Source organism: Neovison vison, chromosome 7 (assembly GCF_020171115.1).
Source record: "Neovison vison isolate M4711 chromosome 7, ASM_NN_V1, whole genome shotgun sequence".
Taxonomy (NCBI): Eukaryota; Metazoa; Chordata; class Mammalia; order Carnivora; family Mustelidae; genus Neogale; species Neogale vison.
The window spans coordinates 155,024,979-155,050,174 of NC_058097.1; the positions used below are offsets into that span (position 1 = coordinate 155,024,979).

General features: G+C 41.9%; 1 protein-coding gene across 1 annotated transcript; it reads right to left on the bottom strand.

The window, feature by feature from the left end:
- Positions 1-12,490: 12,490 nt before the first annotated feature.
- MRPL17 (mitochondrial ribosomal protein L17) lies at positions 12,491-13,921 on the bottom strand. Its single transcript, XM_044258738.1, has 3 exons — positions 13,684-13,921; positions 13,295-13,363; positions 12,491-12,949 (listed from the first exon to the last, which is right to left on the bottom strand). The coding sequence occupies exons 1-3, from the start codon at positions 13,855-13,857 to the stop codon at positions 12,674-12,676; spliced, it is 519 nt and encodes a 172-aa protein (XP_044114673.1). The 5' UTR covers positions 13,858-13,921; the 3' UTR covers positions 12,491-12,673.
- Positions 13,922-25,196: the final 11,275 nt, after the last annotated feature.

The following is a 25,196-nucleotide window of genomic DNA, read 5'->3' on the forward strand; positions in this document are numbered from 1 at the left end:
CAAATTCATGAATAGGTGATATCTTTACATTTATTTAGGAATTTTTAAAAATTTTTAAAATTTATTTAGACATTTTTAGATTTCTCTCAATGTTTTGTAGTTTTCAGTATATAAGTCTTATACTTCTTTTGTTAAGTCTAAGCATTTTTTCTTTTCAATGCTGTTGTAAACAGAATTGTTTTTTTTAAAGATTTTATTTATTTATTTGACAGATCACAAGTAGGCAGAGAGGCAGGCGGACAGTGAGGGGGAAGCAAGCTCCCCACTGAACAGAGAGCCTGATGCGGGGCTCGATCCCAGGACCCTGAGATCATGACCTGAGCCAAAGGTAGAGGCTTAACCCACTGAGCCACCCAGGAGCCCTCAGAATTGTTTTCCTAATTTCTTATTTAGATTGTTCCTTGATAGTGCCTAGAAATATAAATGATTTTTGTGTGCAATTAATTTTTGTATACCAATCTTGCATTTTGTGAACTTGCTCTACTCATTTATTAGTTTTAATTTTTTTAGTGGATTCTTTGGTAATTTCTATATATAAGCTCATATTACTGCAAATAGAAGTAGTTTTACTTCTTCCTTTCCAATACAGATGTCTTCTATTTCTTTTTCTTATCTAATAACTCTGGTGGCCCCTCCAAAGCAATATTGAATAGAGTAAGAATAGACATTCTTGTCCTGTTCTTGTTTTTAGAGACAAACATCCAGTCTTCTCCTTTAATTTTTTAAAGATTTATTTATTTGAGAAAGAGAGAGAGAGGAAGAGAGAATGAATGGGAGGGGCAGAGGGAGAGGAAGAGAGAAATCCAAGCACACTGAGCATGGAGCCCAACACAGGGCTTGACCCCTTGAACCCAAGATCATGACCCAAGCTGAAACCAAGAGTCAGAGCCCAACCCACGGTGCCACCCAGGTGCCCCGTATCCAGTCTTCTAATATTAAGTATGATGTAAGCTGTGAGTTTTTCATACATGTTCTTTCTTATGTTGAGAAAATTCCCTTTATTCCTAGTTTATTGAATATTTTTATAATGAAAATATGTCAGATTTTGTCTAATGCTTTTTGTGTGTCTACGAAGATAACCATGTGGTTTTGTTTTTTTATTCTATTGATATGTTATGTTGTATTACATTACTCACCTTTAGAATGGCAAACTAACCTTATATTCTGGGAAAAACACCACTTGGTAATAGCGTAAGGTTCTTTTTCTATGTTGCTGGATACAGTTTGCTAGTATTTTGTTGAGGAATCTTGCTTGCATCTAAATTCTTAAGGGATATTGATGTATGTGTGTGTGTGTGTGTGTCCGCACACGCATGTGTTTTGTTTTTGTTTTGTTTTGTTTTGGTGAGGTCTTTCTCTGGTTTTAGTGTCAGGGATAATACTGGCCTAGATAATACTGATTTATAAAGTGCTGTTTTTGACTGTCTTAATTCATAGATTGGTTTATCAGCTTGATCAAGTGAGTATTACGTACTTGTTTTAGGTATGTGGATCCTAAGTGTCTGAAATGAGTACCACACGAAAGTGACATTCAGCATAGTTTGATTGAAATCTGGTACAGATCTAATAAAAAGACTTTGGTTAAAACTAAAAGTAGAGAGAGTCAATTATCATATGGTTTCACTTATTTGTGGAGCATAACAAATAGCATGGAGGACAAGGGGCGTTAGAGAGGAGTAGGGAATTTGGGTAAATTGGAAGGGGAGGTGAACCATGAGAGACTATGGACTCTGAAAAACAATCTGAGGGGTTTGAAGTGGCGGGGGGGTGGGAGGTTGGGGTACCAGGTGGTGGGTATTATAGAGGGCACGGCTTGCATGGAGCACTGGGTGTGGTGAAAAAATAATGAATAATGTTTTTCTGAAAATAAATAAATTAAAAAAAAACCTAAAAGTAAACTAAGTCAAACTGAAATGAACTGAAACTTTAAAAAAGGAGAACTCACAAAGCTATTCAAACTTTCTACGTAACACAATTTCTAGAAATTTTATAAATTATTGAGAAAAAAACATTTTTGGTGAATTGATAATTTTATCAAATTGGATTTTGATGTCAAACTACGAGTTTGATAAATTTGAAAAATTTTATGAATTGACTTTTGGGTAGCTTGGTCGTTGGATGAATTGTTTTCAGTAAATAAATTTTCAACTAATTGCCTAGTGCCTAGATGCAGATAAGGGTCAGGAGGGTAGGAAATTGAAAAGACCATGTCTGCAGCCTCCATTTTTTTTTTTTTTTTGATAACTGTGAGGTGAAGTTAAGTGCTGCTAGTAAGAGATGAAGATTATATAAAGAGTTTTAGAAAAGCAGAGAACGTTTGCAGGAGTTGAAGAGATGACAGGATTGAGTAATCCAGGTTTGTTGAGTTGTGTTCGGGGTCCAGCTCTGTTGGCTCCGGTTCCAACAGTTGTATGGTATTTTTTTCCAATAGCTCTCAGTGATGAGGACACATAGAAGAGAAATCTGGGATTAGTAGGTCGGTAGGTGGGAGAGACATGGGATTGTATAGAAATTGCCATGAGATCAGATGAAGTATTGGATCATGACATCCAGGCTGGGTTGAAAAGAAAGTCCTGTCACACAGAGGGAGAGAGAACTCAAAGGACTAGAATTACAAGAAGTTGAAAGGTTGATATGTGTGCAAGGGTATGAGAGAGGCAGAGGCAAGAAGCTAGATTTAGAGAGAGAGCTTCTAAAGAGTAAAATATCAGGAATAAAGTAAATCTGGTCATGAAAGGGTCAAAGGCCTGGTAAAGAGAGTTGGCTGGAAGGATGAGTTTTAGGAGAGAACAATGAAGAACTATGGGGTCAAAGTCTTAGATGGGGCATCCAAATGGGGAGAATGGTAGTAGGTCTTGGGATGGTGAGCAAGACTCTGGACTTAAGACTTCACTGAATGTGTGAGTAATCAGAGCTGTCTTCTCTACTCTGTACCCCCAGTTAGCACAGCATGAATGACCCAGCCTGTTATGAAAAAGGGTGTGTGGTGGGGAGCTAGTTCTCAGTGTTTGCAGAACTCCTCCAGAGATGCTTTTGGTCAGAATTCCTGTGTTTGCTTCTATCTCTTCTGGTTCCATGTTGACTCCTGAGTCATGTTTGAATTCATGATATTCTTTTTTTTTTTTTTTTGAATTCATGATATTCTGTCTGTCTGCCCTAGCCTATCATGTTAGGTCTCTGACTGACTGAATTTAATAATTCATTTGTACTAGCATATTTTCTCCTCAAAGGCAGACATGGTCAAACTGCAAGCTTGCCAACTGACTTCCTGTAGGTTGTTGGGTCATGCCTTAGTAGCTTGTAAGGTATGTAAGGCATGCCTTAGTAGCTTAGGCCAAGACCATCAGAAGACCATCAGAAGAAGGAGGTACAACCAATGCTTTGAGTCCCAAAAGAGAAAGAGCTTTAAATAAAGGTAGAGGAGCCAAGGAAGCCACAATGGAAAAGGAGAAAGCTCTCTCCTTCCCCCTTTGCCCTCAACCCAAGATTTTTTACTCTTCTATCAATTTATATATGTGTCAGCATACCTAAGACTTGGCAAAAGTACTTATAAAATGGTCTTAGTGTTTTCAGGCTCCTATAATAAACTACCACAGACTGGGTAGTTTTTAAACAACAGAAATTTATTTCTCACAGTTCTGGAGGCTTCGAAGTCCAAGATCAAGGTGTTGGGAGCTTGTGTGGCTCAGTTGGTCAAGATCAGGGTGCTACCACAGTTAAGTTCTGGTGAGGACCCTCTTCCTGGTTCATAGCTGGTGCCTTCTCAGTCTGTTCTCACGTGGTAGAAGGAGCAAGGGAACTCTGTGGGGTCTTCTTTATAAGAACAATAATCTCATTCATAAGTGCTTCACCATAATATAAGCCCCTCTTAAAGGCTCCAGCTCCTAATACTACCATACCGGGCATTAGGATTTCAACACACAAATTTTGGGGGCACATTTAGACCACAGCAAGAAATGAATGCATTAACCTTGAAATTTTACTTTTTAAATCTTATTTCTTCTCAAGTTGCTGGTATATCTCTGCCCTGTTTTCCCTTTTCATTGTCACAATTCTCATGTTGTCTTTAGGGATTTTGCTTTTGCCTCTCTCAAGAGACTGCTCTATCAGAGGTCAACAGTGAACACACTAATTTTCTAGTTCAATGGCCAAAGATACACATTTAGTCCATTACTCTGGAGCCCAGCCAACATTAGGTTCTGAGAATACAAAAATTATTTCATGTCTGCCCCCAAGAACTCAATCTACTGAGGGAGATAGACACAAATGGATATTTTTGACACCCTCTTTCCCTGGATTTTGACACACCAAAGTTCTAGTTGTGGTCCTTATTACCCTCCTTTCTCTCTCTGTCCGGCCTTTGAAAGTCAGATCTCTCTTGGGTCTTCTTTCTTTCTTACTTTATTTTTCTTAAACATTTATTTATGTATTTGAGAGAGAGGGAGAGAGAAAGCAGGGAGAGGGGTAGAGGGAGAGCATCTCCAGTAGACTGCCTGCTAAATGTGGAGGCTGATAAGGGGCTCAGTGTGGGGCTCCACATCAGGCTGATGTGAGGCTCAATCTCATGACCCTGAGATCATGACCTGAGCTGAAACCAAGAGTCAGAAGCTTAACTGACTGAGCCACCCAGGTGCCCCTCTTGTAGGCCTTCTTTTTCTATTACTGTGTATTTCTTGACTGGGAAATCTCATCTGGTAATACTGCTTCAACTCCCATGTATGTGGGTGACTCTCACATGCATATTGTTATCTTACACATATCCTCTGATCTCCAGAATAACTCCTCACAAGACAGCTCCTTAACACAATATGTCTACAACAAAGTAAGGCACGGTGATCTCAAATCTACTTTTCCTCTGCTATCCTTGTTTTCTGTGAATATAATTACTCCACCCAATTGCCCAGGTAGAAACCTGGTGTCATCCTGGACTCTTACCCTCTTTATCTCATGTAATCACACACAATGTCTAGTATGTTGTCTCCTCTAAAGCTGTCTGGTCTGTCAGCTTCTCTCCATCTCCCCTGCCTCTGGCCTCATCTAGTCTTTCATCAACTCCCTCTGGATTCCTTAACTAGCTCCTATTTAGTTTCCTTGCTTCTAGTCTTGCCCCTCTAACCCATCTCCCACTCTGTTGCACGAATGATCTTTCTGAAATGCAAATCTGATCCCTTTTCTCCCCACTTGAAAATCCTTTAGTGACTTTTCCTGGTCTTCAGTATAAAAACTAAGCACTTTATCATGTCTTACAGGGCCCTTTGTAACCTGATCTTGTTTGGCTTTCCTGCTTCATTTCCTCCACTTCTTCCTCAAATACTAAATCCCAGCTGTACCAAATTACTTAGTTGGAATTTCTCAACCACTCCATGTTGTTTCATAATTCAGTGCACTTATACCTGAAGATCTTGCTGCCTGTAATATCCTCCCAGCTGACTTCTCTCCCCCGTGCTTAATGAATACCTAGTCATTCTTTAAAATTTAGCCCTTGCATCATTTCCTCCGAAAAGTTCCACACTCACTTCTTTCTTGGTACTTGGTATGCCTGTGAGCATCGTTTTCACAATACCTGTCTTGATTATGTTATACTTGTTTATGATCTTGTCCCTCCAATTGGCCTGTTGGGTCCCTTATTTTCTGTATTTCCATTGTGCTTTGAAAGGAGAAAGATTATGCTTGTTAAATGGATTTGATAATTAATTTTTGAGTGATTCCTATGCACAAAGAAAACACTGTACTAGGTACTGTGTTGAATTTTGCAAGTTTTCCTTCCTCTCTTAAAGGCAATTTCTCGGTCTTCTTCATAGCTTCTGTATCCTGTCTGTCCCATAGTGTCTGATCTCAGCCTCCTTTCCTTCTACGTATACACTCTGAGTCACCCCATCCATTTCCTTAGCTTTAATTGCCAACTCACAAAAATCTGTTCTCCCAGTGAAGAACTCTTGCCCAAGCTCCAGATGCTCTCAGGCATCTCAAACTCAGCACAGACAAAAATGAAACTATTATGTCTCCTTCTGGGACAAAAGAAAAAGATGACTGTAAGAAAAATTCTGAGCTTGTATTAAGGAAAAACAAATAGAAATTAAGTCAGAATAATGGCAGAAAGTTTTCCAGTACTATTTCTAGGTATAGCTTTTGTATTTTGTATTTCTCCTTGAAGTGAAGAGCAGTAAAACTTCAATGCTGTGCTACACAGTAGTGTGTCAAGGTATATGTGAAGTCACAGTATAAACAAGCTCAGCTTCTTACAGCACTGATTTTGACAGAAAGCTTGTATGTGTGTAATGTACAATATTTATAAGAATGAAAACCATTTTTTTTACATTAAACATATATTATGGAACAGAGTGTAAAAATGTCAGGAAAGTTTAAACTTTTTTCCTCAAAATATAAGCACACAGACTATTTCTATTAAGGCAGCTCAAATTTAACTACCAAATTCATGTCCCAGGGTCAGAGGAGAGCTATAATATGCCCACACATTTAAGGGCATAGAGGAAAAACCTCTAAGGGTACAGACCTTACCCGGCAGTGAACAATGGACAATCAGCTTTCCAGGAAATTCTTTTTCAGATGAAGTGGGAGGAAACCAGGGCAGGGAGGAATTATTGAGCCCAACCAAAATGCAGAGCTGTACAAACTTACTACAACACTGGTTCACTCAGCAGACATTTATAGATGCTTGTTTTGTCCCATGTTCTCTATTGTGTGGCACCAGAGTAAATTAGGTATGTCCCCTCACCCCCAGGGAGTTCACTATCTAGAACTGGGTGCTGAACAATGTAATTGTGCCATTGCTACAATGAAGGATGTACAGCATGAAACTGGACTATTGGAAACATGCTGAGCTTCGCTTGGGGGCATTCAGAGAATACTTCACAAAAGAGGCATAATTTCAGCTTTTGGCTAGAACTTGGAAAGTGTATAGGTGTCTTCTGCCTGTAGGTTGGTTAGAATATTTTAGGAAGTTGGAATATGAAGTGTGTGGGAAATGAATTAAACATACCTATTTTTAAAATTAACATAAAATGTATTGTTTCAGGGGTACAGGTCTGTGATTCCTCAGTCTTACACATTCACAGCACTCACCATAGCACACATCCTCCCCAATGTCCATCACCCAGCGACCCCATTTGTCCCACCCAAACTCCCCTCCAGCAACTCAGTTTGTTTCCTGAGATAACACTCTCGTTTTCTCTCCCTCTCTGATTTCATCTTGTTTCATTTTTCCCTCCCTTCTATGATCCTGTCTTGTTTCTCAAATTCCTCATATCAATGACATCATATATTTGTCTTTCTCTGATTGATTTATTTTGCTTAGCATAATACACTCTAGTTCCATTCACGTTGTTGCAAATGGCAGGATTTCATTTTTTGATGGCTGCATAATATTCCATTGTATATATATATACACCCCACATCTTCTTTATCCATTCTTCTGTTGATGGACATCTAGACTCTTTCCATAGTTTGGCTATTGTGGACATTGCTGCTATAAACATTTGGGTGCACATACCCCTTTGGATCACTATAGTTGTATCTTTGGATTAAATACCCAGTAGTGCAATTGCTGCTGGGTTGTAGGGTAGCTCTATTTTCAACTTTTTGATGAATCTCCATATTGTTTTCCAGACTGGCTGCACAAGCTTGCATTTCCAGCAACAGTGTAGGAGGGTTCCCCTTTCTCCACAACCTTGCCAACATCTTAGACACACATATTCTCTTTTTTCCCCCCAAAGATTATTATTTATTTGACAGAGAGACAGCAAGAGAGGGAACACAAGCAGCGCAATTGGGAGAGGGAGAAAAGGGCTTCTGGCCGAGCAGGGAGCCCGATGCAGACCTTGATCCCGGGACCCTGGGATCATGACCTGAGCTGAAGGCAGATGCTAAATGACTGAGCCACCCAGGTGCCCCTTAGACACACATATTCTTGATAGTCATTATGAGCATGTAAATCCCTGGAGAAGATGGAGACCATTTCTGTAGTCTTGGTATACTCAGCAGTGTAACTTAGCACTGTCACTGCATAGTACCATGTTTATTGATTTTGTAAAACTCAGCTGGAGAGATGAGTATGTCAAGGACAACATGTGGCTTACTCCTTCTCACTTAATAAACATATATTGAGCAGCTATTATGTACTAGGTCCTATGGTAAAAATGAGTTATCCAGAAGATTGAGTCCTATTGCCTGGCTTTGGGAGCTCAGCTGAATCAAGTCAGTAAAGCAGACAGGCACTTGCAGGACAGTGTGATGAATGTTCTGATAGGCATATGCCTGGAGGACTATAACTGCACACAGGAGGGTACCTGGCCCTGTCTGGAGGGTTATGTGAAGTTTCAAGGTAGCCTCAAAAAAGTGACTTCTAAGGAGAGAATTGAATGATAAAAGGTAATGTGACATAGGGAGCAAGCTACTAGAGGCAACCTCATGTACAAAGGTATGATGTATTTAGGGAACAAATAGTTTCCTATGAAGGGTGACAGCAAATAATGCTAGAAGAGGCTGAGAGGTGGCTGGGCCAGGCCACAGAATGCCTTTGTGTCATAAGAAAAGTCTGGATTTTATCCAGCAAAGTCAACAGTGAGTCACTGTAATAATGGCTCAGATCAGTGTTTTCCAAAGATTGGACTGTAATCCATTAGTTGTAAAATTAGTGAATTGGGATTAGCATTTTAAAAAAGTACCTAGAAAAGAGTTGGCAGTATTAGTGTACATCATATTTGTTAAGGTAAATAATGTTTAGTGATTCTTTTGTTTCAATTACATATATGTGAATAGTGTTCTGATGTAAAGTATTTTTTGATCTGTGGGTAAAACATTGAAACATTAGTCTAAAGGTTCAGTGGTACAAGTTAATACCTCAGATTACTTTTGATAGCAATTAACAGGAAACCCAGTGCAAGTAAGAATAATCACTAAAGATTATTACTATAGCGTTTCCTCTAGTTGTTCTGATCTGATTTTTCTGTGATCTTCAGCCTAAATCCAGTTCCCCATGGCTCTTAGAACAACACACTGTCTTACCTTATCCAGCTGGGACGAGATTTCATTGCTTCAAATTAGTTTAGGCCTGTCCATCCCTCAATCCATTAAGAGCAAGGGGATGAAATACTAGGACTCCCTTAGACTAATGAATGTTTGGGAACAGTTGCTGTAGCTGTAGGGAACTATGATGCAATGTGGCAAATTCAGTGCATTATGGAAATACTGTAGCAGCACCTGGGTTTATAAAGTAATGAATTTAGATATGGGGATGGTCAGAGGAGCCACCCAGATGCCAGAAATCTGTGTATAAGTTAGGTAGTGAAATGGGGAGAGTCCTTTGGATGGTCGAGACTGTGAACAAAAGGTGTAAAGGGAGCTGTGCATAGGATAAAGTCAAAATAAGGTCTTCCGTGCTTCCTAAGCATAGAATTAGAGGCAAGCGAAGTAAATGGAGTAGGGAGCAGATTCGGAGTCACCAAGGGGATCATGGTAAGGAACCAGGACTCTTTCCCCATGGGGATGGAGGATGCACTGGAGATCATCAAGTAGAGAATTAAGACATCAGATTTCTATTTCTTCATCTGCAGTGTGGAGGGAGGCATGTTAGGAGGCTTTTGCAGTAATCCAGGATAGAGATGTCTTGGATTTCAGGATAGGGAGAGGTGATTGCAGATTTGAGAAACATTATGGAAAGAAACCCAACAAGACTTGCTCATTTGACTGTGGAGTGAGTGTAAGCAATCAGCACTGGGCTTTTGCAGCTGTGTCTCCTTTGGATATTGGGCTTATGTTGTGTCACTTGCTGAGGCTGGAGTGAATTTTTTTTTTTTTTTTTTTTTAAGGAAATGGACATAGCCATCAATCTTGCTGTAAAGAACCAGAGCCTGAGACAGAGAACCTTTGAAAATAGAGCGGGAACTCCATTGTATCTGAGCCCCTCTTGCGGGGGTTAACAATTTAAAGAGGTACTTAGATGGGTTTGAGGGTATAGTGCACTAAGGTGAAAAGTAACCATTTATAGGCCAGATTAGCAAATGGATACATGGTTATTTAGATCCCTTGTGCTATCCCTGAGCCTCTAATAAACATTCTAGGACTTATGTACTCTTTTATGGGCCCAAATATTAAAGATGCAGTGTCTCATGAGGCCACTGTGGCAGCAGAAGTGTTGCTTTAGATTGTGAGCTCCTTGATGGCAAAGGTTGTTTCTTCTCATCTCTAGATCCTTAGTGTCTAGCCTAGGGCCTGACATAATGCCAAACACTTGATAAAGATCGTATCCCTAGTGACTAAAATGATGCTAGATACTAGCAGGTGCTTGTTAAACATTTAAGGAACTGCTGAAAGCCCCAAAGGAGGTCTGTTTCTGGGGACTAAAAGGAAAAGCTGAGAGTCAAGCCATAACCCACCTATGTAATACTTAACAGACGTAGTTTTAATTTTAAAGAAAGTACTTTCTCTAGGAGTCAGGAATGACTCCCAAGATATCTAGCTGAAGTGAATGTTCATGCCAAGACCACAGGAAGGAGGTGAATCTTAGGGAAGCATTCAGAATTGTAGGTTTACTGAATAAATGCTTTGAGTGTCTACTATATGTCACTCAAAATATGTCAGAAAGAGCTTTCTGGCAGTAGCATGAAGGACAAATTTGAGGGAAGAGATGGGAAGTTTCAAGGTAGCCTCAAAAAAGTGACTTCTAAGGACAGAACTGAATTGGGAGCAGATGAATCTTAAGACTTGAGCAGCTGCAGAGAAATAGAACACAATAGCTCTGTCCCTGAAACTAGTATCTACCTGTTACACCAGTGACCCCTCCACCTTCACCCTTACCTTCTGACAATGGTTGGGTTTAGCAGGCTAAATATACTCTGAAGTTCCAGCCTAAGATAAAAATCGCTCTTTGGGGGGCACCTGGGTAGCTCAGTGGGTTAAGCCGCGGCCTTCGGCTCGGGTCACGATCTCAGAGTCCTGGGATTGAGTCCCGCATAGGGCTCTCTGCTCAGCAGCGAGCCTGCTTCCTCCTCTCTCTCTCTCTCTCTCTCTCTCTGCCTGCCTCTCTGCCTACTTGTGATCTCTCTCTGTCAAATAAATAAATAAAATCTTAAAACAAAAAATCACTCTTTGGGGCGCCTGAGTGGCTCAGTGGGTTAAAGCCTCTGCTTTCAGCTCAGGTCATGATCCCAGGGTTCTGGGATCAAGCCCCCGCATCGGGCTCTCTGCTTGGCAGGGAGCCTGCTTCTCTTCCTCTCTCTCTGCCTGCCTCTGCCTACTTGTGATCTCTCTCTGTCAAATAAATAAAATCTTAAAAAAAAAAAAATCGCTCTCCACTGTACTGGAGATATGGGAACCGTCAAGCCTTTCTGTCAAGTGTTCAGGCAGGGATGATAGTTCCAAGTTTTCCATGGCTACTACTCTAGTCAAACCTCTGAGCCTGAGGAATAGGAAGCCTGGCTGAGCTAAGTCTGGCTTCACAATAATTAGTGGATATCAAGGAGCTTCCTACTTCTCATTTGCTCTGGCCATTCTGAAGCCGGATTTCCCTTTTCTGAGTTCCCAGAGAAGGCCAGTTTGACAACAATAAAAACTTCCAGGAAATTCCCAGCACATTTAAGTTCCTAACCCTCCCCCTACCTCAACCCTCTCTTTATTCCCCAACCCCCGACTCCCACTCCAAAAGGAAGGAGCTTATCCCTGAATGCTTCTACCCCTTTGGCCAGAAAGGTGGTACATCTGAGTCCTCAGATCCTCTCCTCTGAGGCCTATCTGGGGCTGAGGGTAGCACATGAGGGTAATATGTGATCCTGTCTAGAAAAAGAGGAATAGCTGTAGTGTTCCTTGGAGTTTCCTAAGGTACCAGATTATTATGGAAGATTCAGTTCTAGATGTTCACTCTCCTAGCCTGTCAGGAATTAATCTTTCTCCAAGAGATCCAAGGGGCTCAGTCTCTATGCTAGATGTCAAAACTCAATCACCTTTGGAGGCCAGTTTGGAATTATAGGATATAAGCCCCATAAAAACTGGCATTAAGAAAAACAAAACTGCTGGTGCTCCTGGGTGGCAGATACTCACTCTCCCAGCAGGCTCTGCGGTGGAGCTTCCCGTTACCCTAGAGGCCACAAGAGGCCACTGGTCCTAGAGGCCACAAAAGGCCACTGATCTGGGGTGGCTCAGTGGGTTAAGCCTCTGCCTCTGACTCAGATCATGATCCCAGGGTCCTGGGATGGAGCCCAACATCGGGCTCTCTGCTCAGTGGGGAGCCTCAACCCCACCCCCACCCCCTGCCCGCCCCCACCTGCCTCTCTGCCTACTTGTGATCTGTCAAATAAATAAATAAAATCTTAAAGCAAAACAAAACAAAACACCAAACTGCTAACCTAACAAACTCAGAATAAGAGCCAGAAACATTAGCAGTGAATTTACTAACTCACAGAGACTGAGCATTTGGATAGTTCTCATTCTCCAGAAATCCCAAGGGCAGGAAAAAATAAAAACCCAAATACATTCATATATTCATATAAGGAATTTTATCTACTGCAAAGAGATGAGTATCTGGCTCCTCAGAAGCTTCTTGTCTCCATTAAGACCGTCCATTAACAACTCTAGCTCCAGTTCTTCTTAGAGATTAAAAGGGCTCCAAAGGCCTGTGATCATGGGCATTGATGAGTGTGCACACAACCTCTGGTCCCAGTTAAATCCCTGGAGTTTGAGCTGTGTGGGAGCCGTGGATGCTTGCTTTCTGGTCTTGCTGCAACCCTTGAAGCAGCTGGTTTAGAAGTGTAAGGTTGCTGTCTCTGCGAGGCAGGGGTAGGGGTGGGAGGCAGTTCCCCTTATACTCGATCACTGCCATCTTGGCCCGATCCTGCTCACTGCTATTTGGGATCTGCAGCATTCTCGTGTAGCCCCCATTTTGACCTTGGTAACGAGGGGCCAGTACTTGAAACAGCTTTGGGATCAAGTCTTTCTCCTAGAGGGGGAGAGTTATCCGGGAAAGAGCAGAGTCAGGCAACACTGCGGAGACACATTTAACTTTCAGCACTTCCAAAAATAGGATCCAAACACATTCACACAAAACTCTCCCACCCCCTAACGCGGTAGAGTCAAAGTTACACTGAGGGGTTACAGGCATTTGTGTAGGCTGATTCACGTAACATTCAACTAACTTTAGATACACGTTTCTAATTTAGTTCACGATATCTGTCCACAAGTTAGTGTCTTAGCTTAATTCTATCCAGGTTCCCCTTCCTTTAACAACCCCCTCCCCAAAAGGGAGCAAAGGATCAGATTTGGGAGGGAGATAGGATGCACTCACCGTAAGCCAGAAGTCTGCCATGCGCATGGCTTGTTCGTTAGTGTCTCCCAGCTTCCCATAGTCGATGAGCTGAGGGGACATAACATCACTGATCCAACCCGAGCAAGAAAGGAGGCGCCAATCTTGCTTCTCTAACGCGGGACCGCAACCCATTCATTCCACTAGCAAACCATCCCTCTAATTCAAGCGAGTCCTAACTCCGCAGCTCTAACATGTCGTCCATTTGAGAGGCCGGAGGAGAGGGGTCAACTCAGGGTGTTAGGGGATTCAGACTGCCAGGGCTATCCCACTTATCCGCCAAGCCCAGCCGCCTCTCAGGCCAGAAGCCTCGCGTAGGACAGAAAGGTCCTGCCCCCAACTCACTCGCCTTGCGTGGCCCCGCCCCTCACCTTCTCGGCGTAGCCCCTCATTTCGTCCACGCGCGCCCATGACGCCTCGATGCGTTCATGTCGCACCAAGCCTGTAAGCAAGTTCCTCAACAGGTGGATGCGGGACTCCGGACCAAGGCCCAGACGGCGAAATACGCGGCCATGGGAGATGGCGGCTGCAACTGACAGCCGCATACTTTCTAGCTTCTCTCCGCCCCTGCGAGGCCGGAACTGGAAACGCGAAGGGAGTAGCAGAGAAGACGGCTTAGGGAGGACGCATGCGCCGTACTTAGGTGCGTGGTGGACGTGTTTGCGCATGAGTATCAGAGCCTGCCTCGCTGGCAACCTGGGGGAAGGCGGAGAAGTGCTGGCTTCTTTCTGGAGAGGCGAGCGGGGCGGTCCTCAGGCACTCCTTGTCTGACCGGGGAACCAGGCGCCCCCTAGTGCGGGATGAAGCAGCCGTCGAGTGTCTTTTGGGCTGCGTCAGTCTTCTTGTGGCCTCCAGGGCGACGGGAAGCTCTGCCGTGGAGCCTTCTGGGAGAGTGAGTCTCTGAGGCGAAGGACCTCCTGGAGGGGTGAGGTCGCTGTAGCCTTTGGCCCTACCGGGTCCTCGCGGTGGCGAGTCCGCGTGTTTGACACCCTGAGCGTGTCTTTTTGTCACAAAATTATTTTCCGTAATAATGGGGAAATGAATAACAGTGATGCTCGGAAAAGAAGCGCAGTTAACTGAACATTTTCTTTTGTTAAAGTACATGGAGTATCCATTCCAGTTAGAAAGTGCTGAAGTCAAAGGAAAAGTAAGGGCTTAATAAAGCTTAAAAAAATTTTTTTTTAAAAAAGATTTTATTTATTTGACAGAGAGAGAGAAATCACAAGTAGGCAGAGAGGAGGAAGCATGCTCCCCTCGGAGCAGAGAGCCCAAAGTGGGTGGGGCTCGATCCCAGGTTTCTGGGATCATGACCTGAGCCGAAGGCAGAGGCTTTAACCCACTGAGCCACCCAGGTGCCCTGGCTTAATAAAACTTTTTAATTATGTCCGTGTACTTTTTGAAAAGGTGAGAAACATACCTATGCATTTGTGTTAATGTTCAGTAGCGTTCTAGTTTCTGTTTTTGAGTCTTAATGTCTGCAAATCTGCACTTTGTCAAAATTATTCCTTGTTGTGGATTGAATTGTGTCTTCGCCTGATCCAACCCAAAGATATGTTAAGCCCAAACCCCTCCCAACCTCCACAGCATTCCCCTCAGAATATGACCTTATTTGGTAGAGCTATTGCAGTTGCAATTAATTATTAAGATGAGGTCATACTGGAGTAAAGTGGGCATCTAATCCAAATGACTGGTGTCCTCAAAAAAACCAAAAAACAAAAAACCACAAGTGCAGAGACAGACACACACAGTGAAGACAACCATGTGAGGACCAGAGACATACAGGGAGAATGCCCTGTGACCGGGAAGTCAGAGATCCTAGTTAGGCAGTTGGGAGCCTAGGATCACCAAGGATTTCTGGAAAACACCTGAAACTAAGGGAAAGACATGGAACAAAATTTACCCTAGATCCTTGAAAGAATTCATGGCCCAGCTGTCATATTTATTTTGGACTTTCATCCTTCAGGACTATGAGACAATAAATTGTAGATCAAGGTATTAGTCTCCTAGGGCTTTTGGAGACTAACAACACATTCATGTTTAGTAGATAGCACACTTAGATTTGTGAAACTATCCTTGCTCATAGGTGACCAGAGAACACTTCTTGTTAATTTTAATTTTGAGAAGTTTCTTTTGTCTGAAGTAGTTAGGAAAAGTCTTAAACATATGTTTACATTAGCATAGATTTATACAAATCTTGTTTCACAATAAATTCCAGAAATTGCAATATTGTCTGTGACTTATTTCTTTGGGATCAATTCTTACAGCTTTCAGGATTTCTGCAATTGAAAATTCATCATAAATCCTTAGTGGTAAAATCTTATGAAGATTTTCTTCTGCATAAGTCAAGAGAAGATGAACTGACACTGACATCATTTGATGCATTGCTTTAGAAGAAATGTCCACTTTGTGAAAACGTACGGCACCAAACGTTGTCCTTTATATTTTTGCCCATGAAAGCCATCATACCTTGTCTCTTCTGGCAGTCTTTAAATTTGATTCTTTCTTTCTGTCAATTTCCTTACATTTTGTTGTTGCATAGTTAATAGCTTTCTCCAATTTCTGTGAGCTATTCATGGAACAATTTTAAACATTGGTGTTTTACTATGTGTTGTTCAAGACTTATTCTAGTGGTTGGCCTCATCTGATACATTACCTTAATTTAAAAATATTTGGAAAAGAAAAATCTTGTGCAACTAAAATTGTTTATTTTAAATTTACTGTTTTAAAAGTAGGGCTATGTTCTGCTAGAAGGGTTAGAGTCTAAAATGCACCAGAAGTGAATTTGGAAGATCATAAATTCTTATGAATTTACTGTGAAAAGTAACATATGTGACCAAATTTGACTGTGTCACTGATAGTTCCTCAAATTAACTTTTCACATAGAATAAAATATTTGTTAGTGAATTAGTTTAAAAAGTGATAATTTGAAGCTTACATGGATATTATTATAACTCAGGAGACAGAAAAATAACTAGAATTTATACCCCAAAAATATTTTTATGTGAGGGTTATTGTATCACTAACACTATTTAGCATTGTTGTGTAAAGTGATAAAAAACAATCTGAGGGTTTTGAAGGGGCGGGGGGGTGGGTGGGAGGTTGGGGGAGCCTGGTGGTGGCTATTATGGAGGGCACGTATTGCATGGAGCACTGGGTATGGTGCATAAACAATTCTGTTACAGTGAAAAGAAATTAAATAATGAACTCCTCAAACTCAACACACACAAAACAGACAATCATATCAAAAAATGGGCAGAAGATATGAACAGACACTTCTCCAATCAAGACATACAAATGGCTATCAGACACATGAAAAAATGTTCATCATCATTAGCCCTCAGGGAGATTCAAATTAAAACCACATTGAGATATCACCTTACACCAGTTAGAATGGCCAAAATTAACAAGACAGGAAACAACATATATTGGAGGGAGTGTGGAGAAAGGGGAACCCTCTTACACTGTTGGTGGGAATGCAAGTTGGTACAGTCTCTTTGGAGAACAGTGTGGAGATTCCTCAAGAAATTAAAAATAGAGCTTCCCTATGACCCTGCAATTGAACTCCTGGGTATTTACCGCAAAGACACAGATGTCGTGAAAAGAAGGGCCATCTGTACCCCAATGTTTATAGCAGCAATGGCCACAGTCGCCAAACTATGGAAAGAACCAAGATGCCCTTCAACGGATGAATGGATAAGGAAGATGTGGTCCATATACACTATGGAGTATTATGCCTCCATCAGAAAGGATGAATACCCAACTTTTGTAGCAACATGGACGGGACTGGAAGAGATTATGCTGAGTGAAATAAGTCAAGCACAGAGAGTCAATTATCATATGGTTCCACTTATTTGTGGAGCATAACAAATAGCATGGAGTACATGGGGAGTTAGAGTGGAGAAGGGAGTTGGGGGAAATTGGAAGGGGAGGTGAACCATGAGAGACTATGGACTCTGAAAAACAATCTGAGGGGATTGAAGTGGCGGGAGGGGGGTGGTAGGTTGGGGTACCAGGTGGTGGGTATTATAGAGGGCACGGATTGCATGGAGCACTGGGTGTGGTGCAAAAATAATGAATACTGTTATGCTGAAAATAAATAAAAAATAAATTTAAAAAAATGTACTGTAAAAAAATTAGGTTGACTTTTAGTTTTATTACTTTTTTGAAAAAAGATTTTATTTATTTGAGAAAGAGTGTGTATGTGGGGGGAGGGGCAGAGGGAGAAGAGGAGAAGCAAAGTCTCTGATGAGCAGGAAGATAGACCTGGGGCTGGATCCCTGGGGTCTTGGGGTCAAGATCTGAGCCGAAGGCAGACACTTAACCAGCTGAACCATCTGGGTGCCCCTAGTTTTATTACTATTTTAAAATCCTTTACAGATAGTTCACCTCCTTATGCTTGCAGAAGGGCACATTGCTCCTTCCTTCTCACCAGATACCAAATGGCTCTGAGTGTCCAGCTGGGTCTCCAAGGAAAGTACTCAGATGAATCTGAGTATTCTGGGTGAGCCAGGAGTTGGAGTAACTGTTGAGAGTCCCTGTTGAGCCCCTGAGGTGGTGGTGGTAGTGACTATAGCTAGACTGGCAGAGGTGAGGGAAGTGGTCCCAAGCAGTGTTCTGCAGCAGCTGAAGAAGAAAGACCCCAGTGGGCGCCTGGGTGACTCAGTGGGTTGAGCCTCTGCCTTCAGCTCCGGTCATTATCTTGGGGTCTTGGGATAGAGCCCCGCATTGAGCTCTCTGCTCAGCAGGGAACCTGCTTCCCCCCATCCCACTGCCTGCCTGTGATCTCTGTCTGTCAAATTAAAAAAAAAATGAATAAACAATAAAAATATAAACAATAAAAAACAACAAAAAAAGAAAGACCCCAGTGCACAGAAAACTGTTATACATGAAATTTCATAGCTTCTGCTGGAAGGAGGGGGTTGGACTTGGCCTGCACTACTGCAGAGAACCCCAGTGTGATGTTGTGATATAATGTGTGTGTGTATGTGTGTGTGTGTGCAATCTTTGTCTAGGTTCCTGTCACAGAGGGAACATTCCCTGAGTGATAGGAATGAGAGTGTCTTTTGTTATCATAAAAGCCCCTTTCAACCGTACCTGAGTTAGCTAATGAGGTGACTCTTGGAGGAGGGGGTGCTGGTTAGCGGAGGAACTAACAATGTGATTGGAGTGATTAGAGAGTTGGTGCCTTCCCTTCCTCTGGGGAGGTTGGAGATTGACCTAATCACCAGTGTCCAGTGATTTAGTCAATTGTGCCTGCGTAAGATCCCTAAACAATAGGGTTTGGGCAGCTTCTGGGTTGGTGAGCACACTGACGTGTCTGGAGGCTTAGCATGCCCAAAGAGGGCATGGGAGCTCTGCCCTCTCCCCTCCCATATACTTGCTCTATGCATCTCTTCCATTTGGCTGTTCCTGAGTTGTACCTTTTTATAAACCAGTGATAGTAAGTGAAAGTGCTTTCCTGCCATTCTAGCAAATTATTAAATTTGAGGAGGTCATCATGGGAACCTCCATTTTGTGGGTGACAACCTGGGACTTGCAATTGTAACTTGAAGTGGGAGACTGAGCCCTTAACCTGTGGGGTCTGTGCTAACTCCAGGTAGTTAGTATCAGAATTGGCTTGTAGGACCCCCAGTTGGTGTCTTTAAAGAATTAGAGAGTTGCCTATTGTGGGAAACCTACATATTTGGTGTCAGAAGTAGAGAAATAATCTCTTTTCTATACTCTGAATGACTAGATGGGGTGGGAAGAAAGAACCAAAGTAGAGAAATAAGTAGATTATTTAAGTAGAGAAATAATCTCTTTTCTATACTCTGAATGACTGCATCCTATTCTGTTGAAGCTTCCGGGAAACAATGTCCAGGGAGTTCAGGAAGGGATGTTGTAATGATGGTGGAAACCATTGTCAGTTAGACCCTAAGCCAGCTTGTGGTTCTGTCCCTAGAATCCTGAATGTCTAGAAGTATCATACGTCTGGGTTCTTGATAAGTGTTTTGCTTTCAGTTTGGAGTCTTAAAACCTCTTTGGATTCAATGTTTTGGGAAGCATTAGACAAAGATAGAGCCCATGTCTGGTGTCAGATAGGATTGTGATCATATTAGAATAAGTTAAAATGAATTTCCCACTGTTAGAATCATTGGGATATTGAGGATAACTATAAGTCAAACACATCCCAAATGGAAACAAGACACCTTGTAAGCAGTTGAATTTAGGATAATAAGTTACTGATGTATAAGCATCTAAAATTGAGGTGGTCTAGGGCTGTAGAGAGACATGGAGTTTGGACAGAAATCAGCATAACCATCTGTGGTGATGTTTCCCTTTGGAAATGATGACTAGCTCTTTCCACTTGGCTTACTCTCTTCATGTGGTGTTCTTTCCCCTCCCAGCTTCATTTCCTTGTATTATTAGTGAGATGAACTGCCTGCTGCTGGGATTATAAGGTTCTTCAAGGCCAGGGAAGGATTCTGACTCAGGCATCTCCTCTCCCACTCCTACTCCTCTACTTCTAGCCTAGTGCTGTGCTTTTTTTTTTTTTTTTAAAGTCTTTTTAATACAAGTTTAAAAAAGAGAATTTGATTTTGGTATTTTTTGTCTGTATTCCTGGATGATTTTACCTTTACTTGGAACAATTATTTATCCCTTCCTTTGTCTTTCACTTGATAGGTACTTATTGAGGATTTACTATGTGGCTAGGTACATTGCTTGTGTTAAAAAGCAAAATTCAGTTGAGTAAACTTAAGTAAAATTTGAGTAAAAATTGAGTAAATTTTGTCTAAGATCCAATTGGATTTATTCAATAATTCATGAATATAGCAGGATCCCATCTAGCAAAAAGAAAGGAGCTCTGAGGAGTTGTATAAAATGGAAGGTTTTTATAGGCAGAAAAAGGGTGAGACAAGTTAAAAAAATGGATTATTTCAGGCAAGAAGCTCAGTGTCAGGATATACAGACTGGGACAGAGAAGGATGGAAAGTATATCTAGGGAGGCAAACAGAAAATATCCAACAAAAGCAGTGAAAAAAAAATCACACCCAGTTCCTGCATTCATAGTATTTATATTCTAGGAAAGCTATTTTTAAAAGGAGTTATATATACCCTTGGGGGTACAAATTGACTCTGCAGGAGATACACATGTATGGATAATTTTCTTAAAATATTTTATTTATTTGTTTGAGAGGGAGAGAACGAGTAGGGGAGAGTGGCAGGAGAGGGAGAAGCAGGCTCCCCACCAGGAAGGGAGTCCAACATGGGGCTTGAGCCCAGGATCCTGAGCTCATGACCTGAGCTGAAGGTAGATGTTTAACCTAACCAACTCAGCCACCCAGGTGCCCCCTGGCATGGATAATTTTAAGGTAATTTTTACCAGGTCTTAAACCTCCGTATGTCTCTTCTAAAATTGATTTGCCTAGGAATATGTCTCTAGTAGAAATAGCATTTTGGTTCTTTTTTCCCACCTCATTTTTCATATCAACTCATTTCTCATTTTAAAAAAATAAAGTCATTCTTTTTGCCCTTCTTGAATCTTATTATGATACACTGTTCCCTGAGTTAAAAGTCCATCTATCTAATCTGTCTTAGAATTAAAATATTCAAGATTTTTTTTTAAAAGATTTTATTTATTTATTTAAGAGAGAGAAGTGAGAGAGAACATGAGCGAGGAGAAGGTCAGAGGGAGAAGCTGACTTCCCATGGAGCTGGGAGCCTGATGTGGGACTCGATCCCAGGACTCCAGGATCATGACCTGAGCCGAAGGCAGTCGTCCAACCAACTGCGCCACCCAGGCGCCCAAAATATTCAAGATTTTTAAAAAGCATACTGGGGGTGGTGTCTCGGTGGCTCAGTCATTTAAACGTTGGACTCTTGATTTCAGCTCAGGTCATGATCTTTTTTTTTTTTTTTTTAAAGATTTTATTTATTTACTTGACAGAGAGAGATCACAAGTAGACAGAGTGGCAGGCATAGAGAGAGAGGGAAGCAGGCTCCCTGGTGAGCAGAGAGCCTGATGCGGGACTCGATCCCAGGACCCTGAGATCATGACCTGAGCTGAAGGCAGCGGCTTAACCCACTGAGCCACCCAGGCTCCCCTCAGGTCATGATCTTAGGGCCCTAAGACGAAGCCCCGCATTGGGCTCTGTGCTCTGTACTGAGTGTGGAGCCTTCTTGATTCTCTCCTGTCCTCTCCATCTGCCCCTCCCCCTGTTTGTGCATGTATGCCTGCACTCAACACACATACTCTCTCTCTCTCTCTCTCTCTCACACACACACACACAATCATGCTGGGAAATAACCTTCTACAAAATGTGTTGTGTTTTCATTAATTTCAGTAATGAAAAAAAAAACGTAGTGAGTATCTTTATTCACTCATGTCTCAGTCATGAAGGTGTTCAGGACAGTCACCCTCCTCCCCCATGTCCCACTTTGGCATGTGGGTTATTTTCAGCTGGACACTTGAGACTCTGTGGGCTCAAGAGAAAGTTTTGTCCCTCCCTTAGTCATGCAGAAAAATCTAAATTGGGGGTCTTTCCCAGAATAAGAATTATTAACAGAGATACATTTTCTAAAAATTTTTTAAAAACTTTTATTTATTTTTTTTTAGCAGAGATACATTTTATCTGAGTTACCTATCTGTATGGTAAGACAAAAATCTCATTACCAAACATCTGTCCTTTTTATTTTATTTTAATTCCAGTATAGTTAACATACAGTGTTATATTGGGTTCAGATATGCAATATAGTGATTCAGTGATTCCATCTGCTGAAAAATCTGCTGATAGCCTAATGGGGTTTTCCTTATAGGTAACTATCTTTTGTCTTTCTGCTTTTAAAATTTTTTCTTTTTCACTACATTTTGTCATTTTAATTACAACATGTCTTGGTGTGGATCTGCTTTTGTTGATTTTGTTGGAGGTTTTCTGTGCCTCCTGGATCTGGATATGTTTCCTTTCTCACATTAGGAAAGTTTTCAGCTATTATCTCTTCAAATAAATTTTCTGCCCCCCCCCTTCCTCTGTCTTCTCCTGGGACTCCTATAATAGGAATGTTATTTATTTGATGGAATCACTGAGTTCCCTAAGTCTATTCTCATTTTGTGTGTGTGTTTTTTTAAAGATTTTACTTATTTATTTGACAGACAGATCACAAGTAGGCAGAGAGGCAGGCAGAGAGAGGGAGGGAAGCAGGCTCCCTGCTGAGCAGAGAGCCCGATGTGGGGCTTGATCCCAGGACCCTGAGATCATGACCCGAGCCGAAGGCAGAGGCTTAACCCACTGAGCCACCCAGGCGCCCCTCTATTCTCATTTTGTATAATTCTTTTTTCTCTCTTTTGTTCAGCTTGATTACCATCCATTACTCTGTCTTCTAGGTCCTTAATTTGTTCCTCTGCTTCTTCTGGCCTACTGTTCATTCCATCAAGCATGTTTCTCATTTCATTTATTGAGCCTTTTATCTCTGCTGTATTATCCTGTATCTCTGTGTTGATGGTCTCACTGATGTCCTCCACACTTGCCTCAAATCCAGTAAGTATCCTTATGATCTTTGCTTTAAATTCTCCTTTAGGCATGTTACTTATCTTTTTTACTTAGATCTCTGGCTGTGGCCTTATCCTTTTCTTTCATTTGGGACAAATTCCTTTGTCTTCTCATTTTGTCTAAGTCTCTGTGCCTATTTATGTGTATTATAAAAGTCAGCTACATCTCCTGTTCTTGAGGGTAATGGCTTTTTGAAGAAGTCCTGTAGTACCCTGCAGTATAGTGTCTCCTGTTCCATAAGGCCTGGTGCTTCCAGGAGTGTTCCCAAGTGTGTGCCATGTGTGTGCTCTGCTGTTGTGTTCTGGATGCTCTATCCTGCAGGCCAGTCATCTGCAGAGGTTCTCCTTCCCTTCTGGGGCAGTGTTTGGTCCCTGGCCTGAATATGATGAGTTTTAACTAGGTGTGCCCTCGTCTGCTTGTGAAATGAGAGCTATCACTCATGCTGCCACAGGAATCAAGGCCTCATAAAACTCCCATGTTGGGAAAATAGGTGTTGGCAGGGGTTGGACCCATCCTATGGGGGAGTCCCCTCCCTCCCACTGGTACAGAGGCAAGCATCTTGGAAGGGACAGTTCCACTAGAATGCAAGGGGTCAGGGCCTGATGTAAGCAAGTTTGCTTTGCTGGTTTCTGCTGGTGACCCTGTGCTTATGCTGAAGGCTGGGGAAGGGGAAAGGGAAGCTGCCAGTTCCTTTGTTCCTGGAGGGGCCTCTCTGTTAACACTGCCTCTCTGGGAAGGGTTTGGAGATAAGCAAATAATCACCCCACTGTGTGCCCCAGGCTTTCTTTAGATTGCTGTTTCCAGGCTGAAAGTCTGTGGGCTGTTTGCCTGTGTTCTCTCTAAGAGCAGTCCCAGTGCCTTTGGGTTCCCAAGCCAAGCATGGTGACCTTTACAACTTTAGGCTTTAGGGACACCTGGGTGACTCAGTTGGCTGGACTTCTACTTTCAGCTCAGGTCATGATCCTGGGGTCCTGGGAGCAGTCCCCCACATTAGGCTCCTTGCTCGGTGGAGAACTTGCTTCTCCCTCTGCCCACCACTTCACCTGTTTGTGTGTGTTCATGCGTGTGGCTCTCTCCCTGACAAATGAATAAAATTAAAAAAAAATAAATACACAAACAACTTCAGACTTTAAGACCCACTGGTTGCTGGAAGTCACAAAATTCAGCCCCTCTTACTTTCCTAGCCAGTTGCTATGGGAATTCATTTTCCAAGTGCATTCCCATAGGTTAGTCTGTATCTTGCTTATCTCTGTGGCCCTGGCTCTCTCCCCACTGCAGCAAACACTATCTGTTTTTCTCACAAACCATGTCTCTACATGTCTTACCTTCTTCAGTGATTTCTCTTATCTTACCTTTGGTTGTGGAGTTTGTTCTGCCAGTCATCAAGTCGATTTCTGGGGCATTTAGGATGGTTTGACAGAATCTAAGTTCTTCCTACTCTGCTGACATCATCCCAACTGCCCATCTGCTCTTCTTATCACCCTGGGGATGAGGTATTTCGTCTGTTTTGAGTCTATTTTTGAGTGTGGTATAAGGAAATGGTCCAGTTTGATTCTTCTGCATGTGGTTGTTCAATTTTCCCAACACCATCTGTTGAAGAGACTGTGTTTTTTCCACCGGACAATCTTTCCAGCTTTGTCGAACGTTAGTTGACTGTAGAGTTAAGGGTCCATTTCTGGGTTCTCTATTCTGTTCCATTGATCTATATGTCTGTTTCTTTGCCAGTACCATACTATCTTGTTGATGACAGCTTTGTAACAGAGCTTGAAGTCTGGAATTGTGATGCCACCAACTTTGGCTTTCTTTATCAACATTCCTCTGGCTATTCGGGGTCTTTTCTGGTTCCATATAAGTTTTAGGATTATTTGTTCCATTTCACTAAAAAAGGTGATGGTATTTTGATAGGGATTGCATTAAATGTGTAGATTTCTCTAGGTAACATAGACGTTTTCACAATATTTGTTCTTCTGATCCATGAGCATGGAACATTTTTCCATTTCTTTGTGTCTTCCTCAATTTCTTTCATGGGTACTTTATAGTTTTCTGAGTACAGATTCTTTGCCTCTTTGCTTAGGTTTCTTCCTAGGTATCTTATTGTTTTGGGTGCGATTGTAAATGTGATTGACTTCTTAATTTCTCTTTCTTCTGTCTTGTTGTTGGTGTATAGAAGTGCAACTGATTTCTGTGCATTGATTTTATATCCTAACACTTTAATGAATTCCTGTATGAGTTCTATTAATTTTGGAGTGGGGTCATTTGAGTTTTCCACATAAAGTATCATATCTTCTGCAAAGAGTGAGAGCTTGACTTTGCCGGCTCACATGCCTTTTATATCTTTTTGTTTTCTGATTGCTGAG

Coding starts and splice junctions, on each gene's coding strand:
- MRPL17 (XM_044258738.1), bottom strand. CDS start 13,857: ATGCGGCTGTCAGTTGCAGCCGCCATCTCCCATGGCCGCGTATTTCGC. Junction 13,364..13,683: donor TGAGGGGCTACGCCGAGAAG/GTGAGGGGCGGG, acceptor ATGTCCCCTCAG/CTCATCGACTATGGGAAGCT. Junction 12,950..13,294: donor TGGCAGACTTCTGGCTTACG/GTGAGTGCATCC, acceptor CTCCCCCTCTAG/GAGAAAGACTTGATCCCAAA.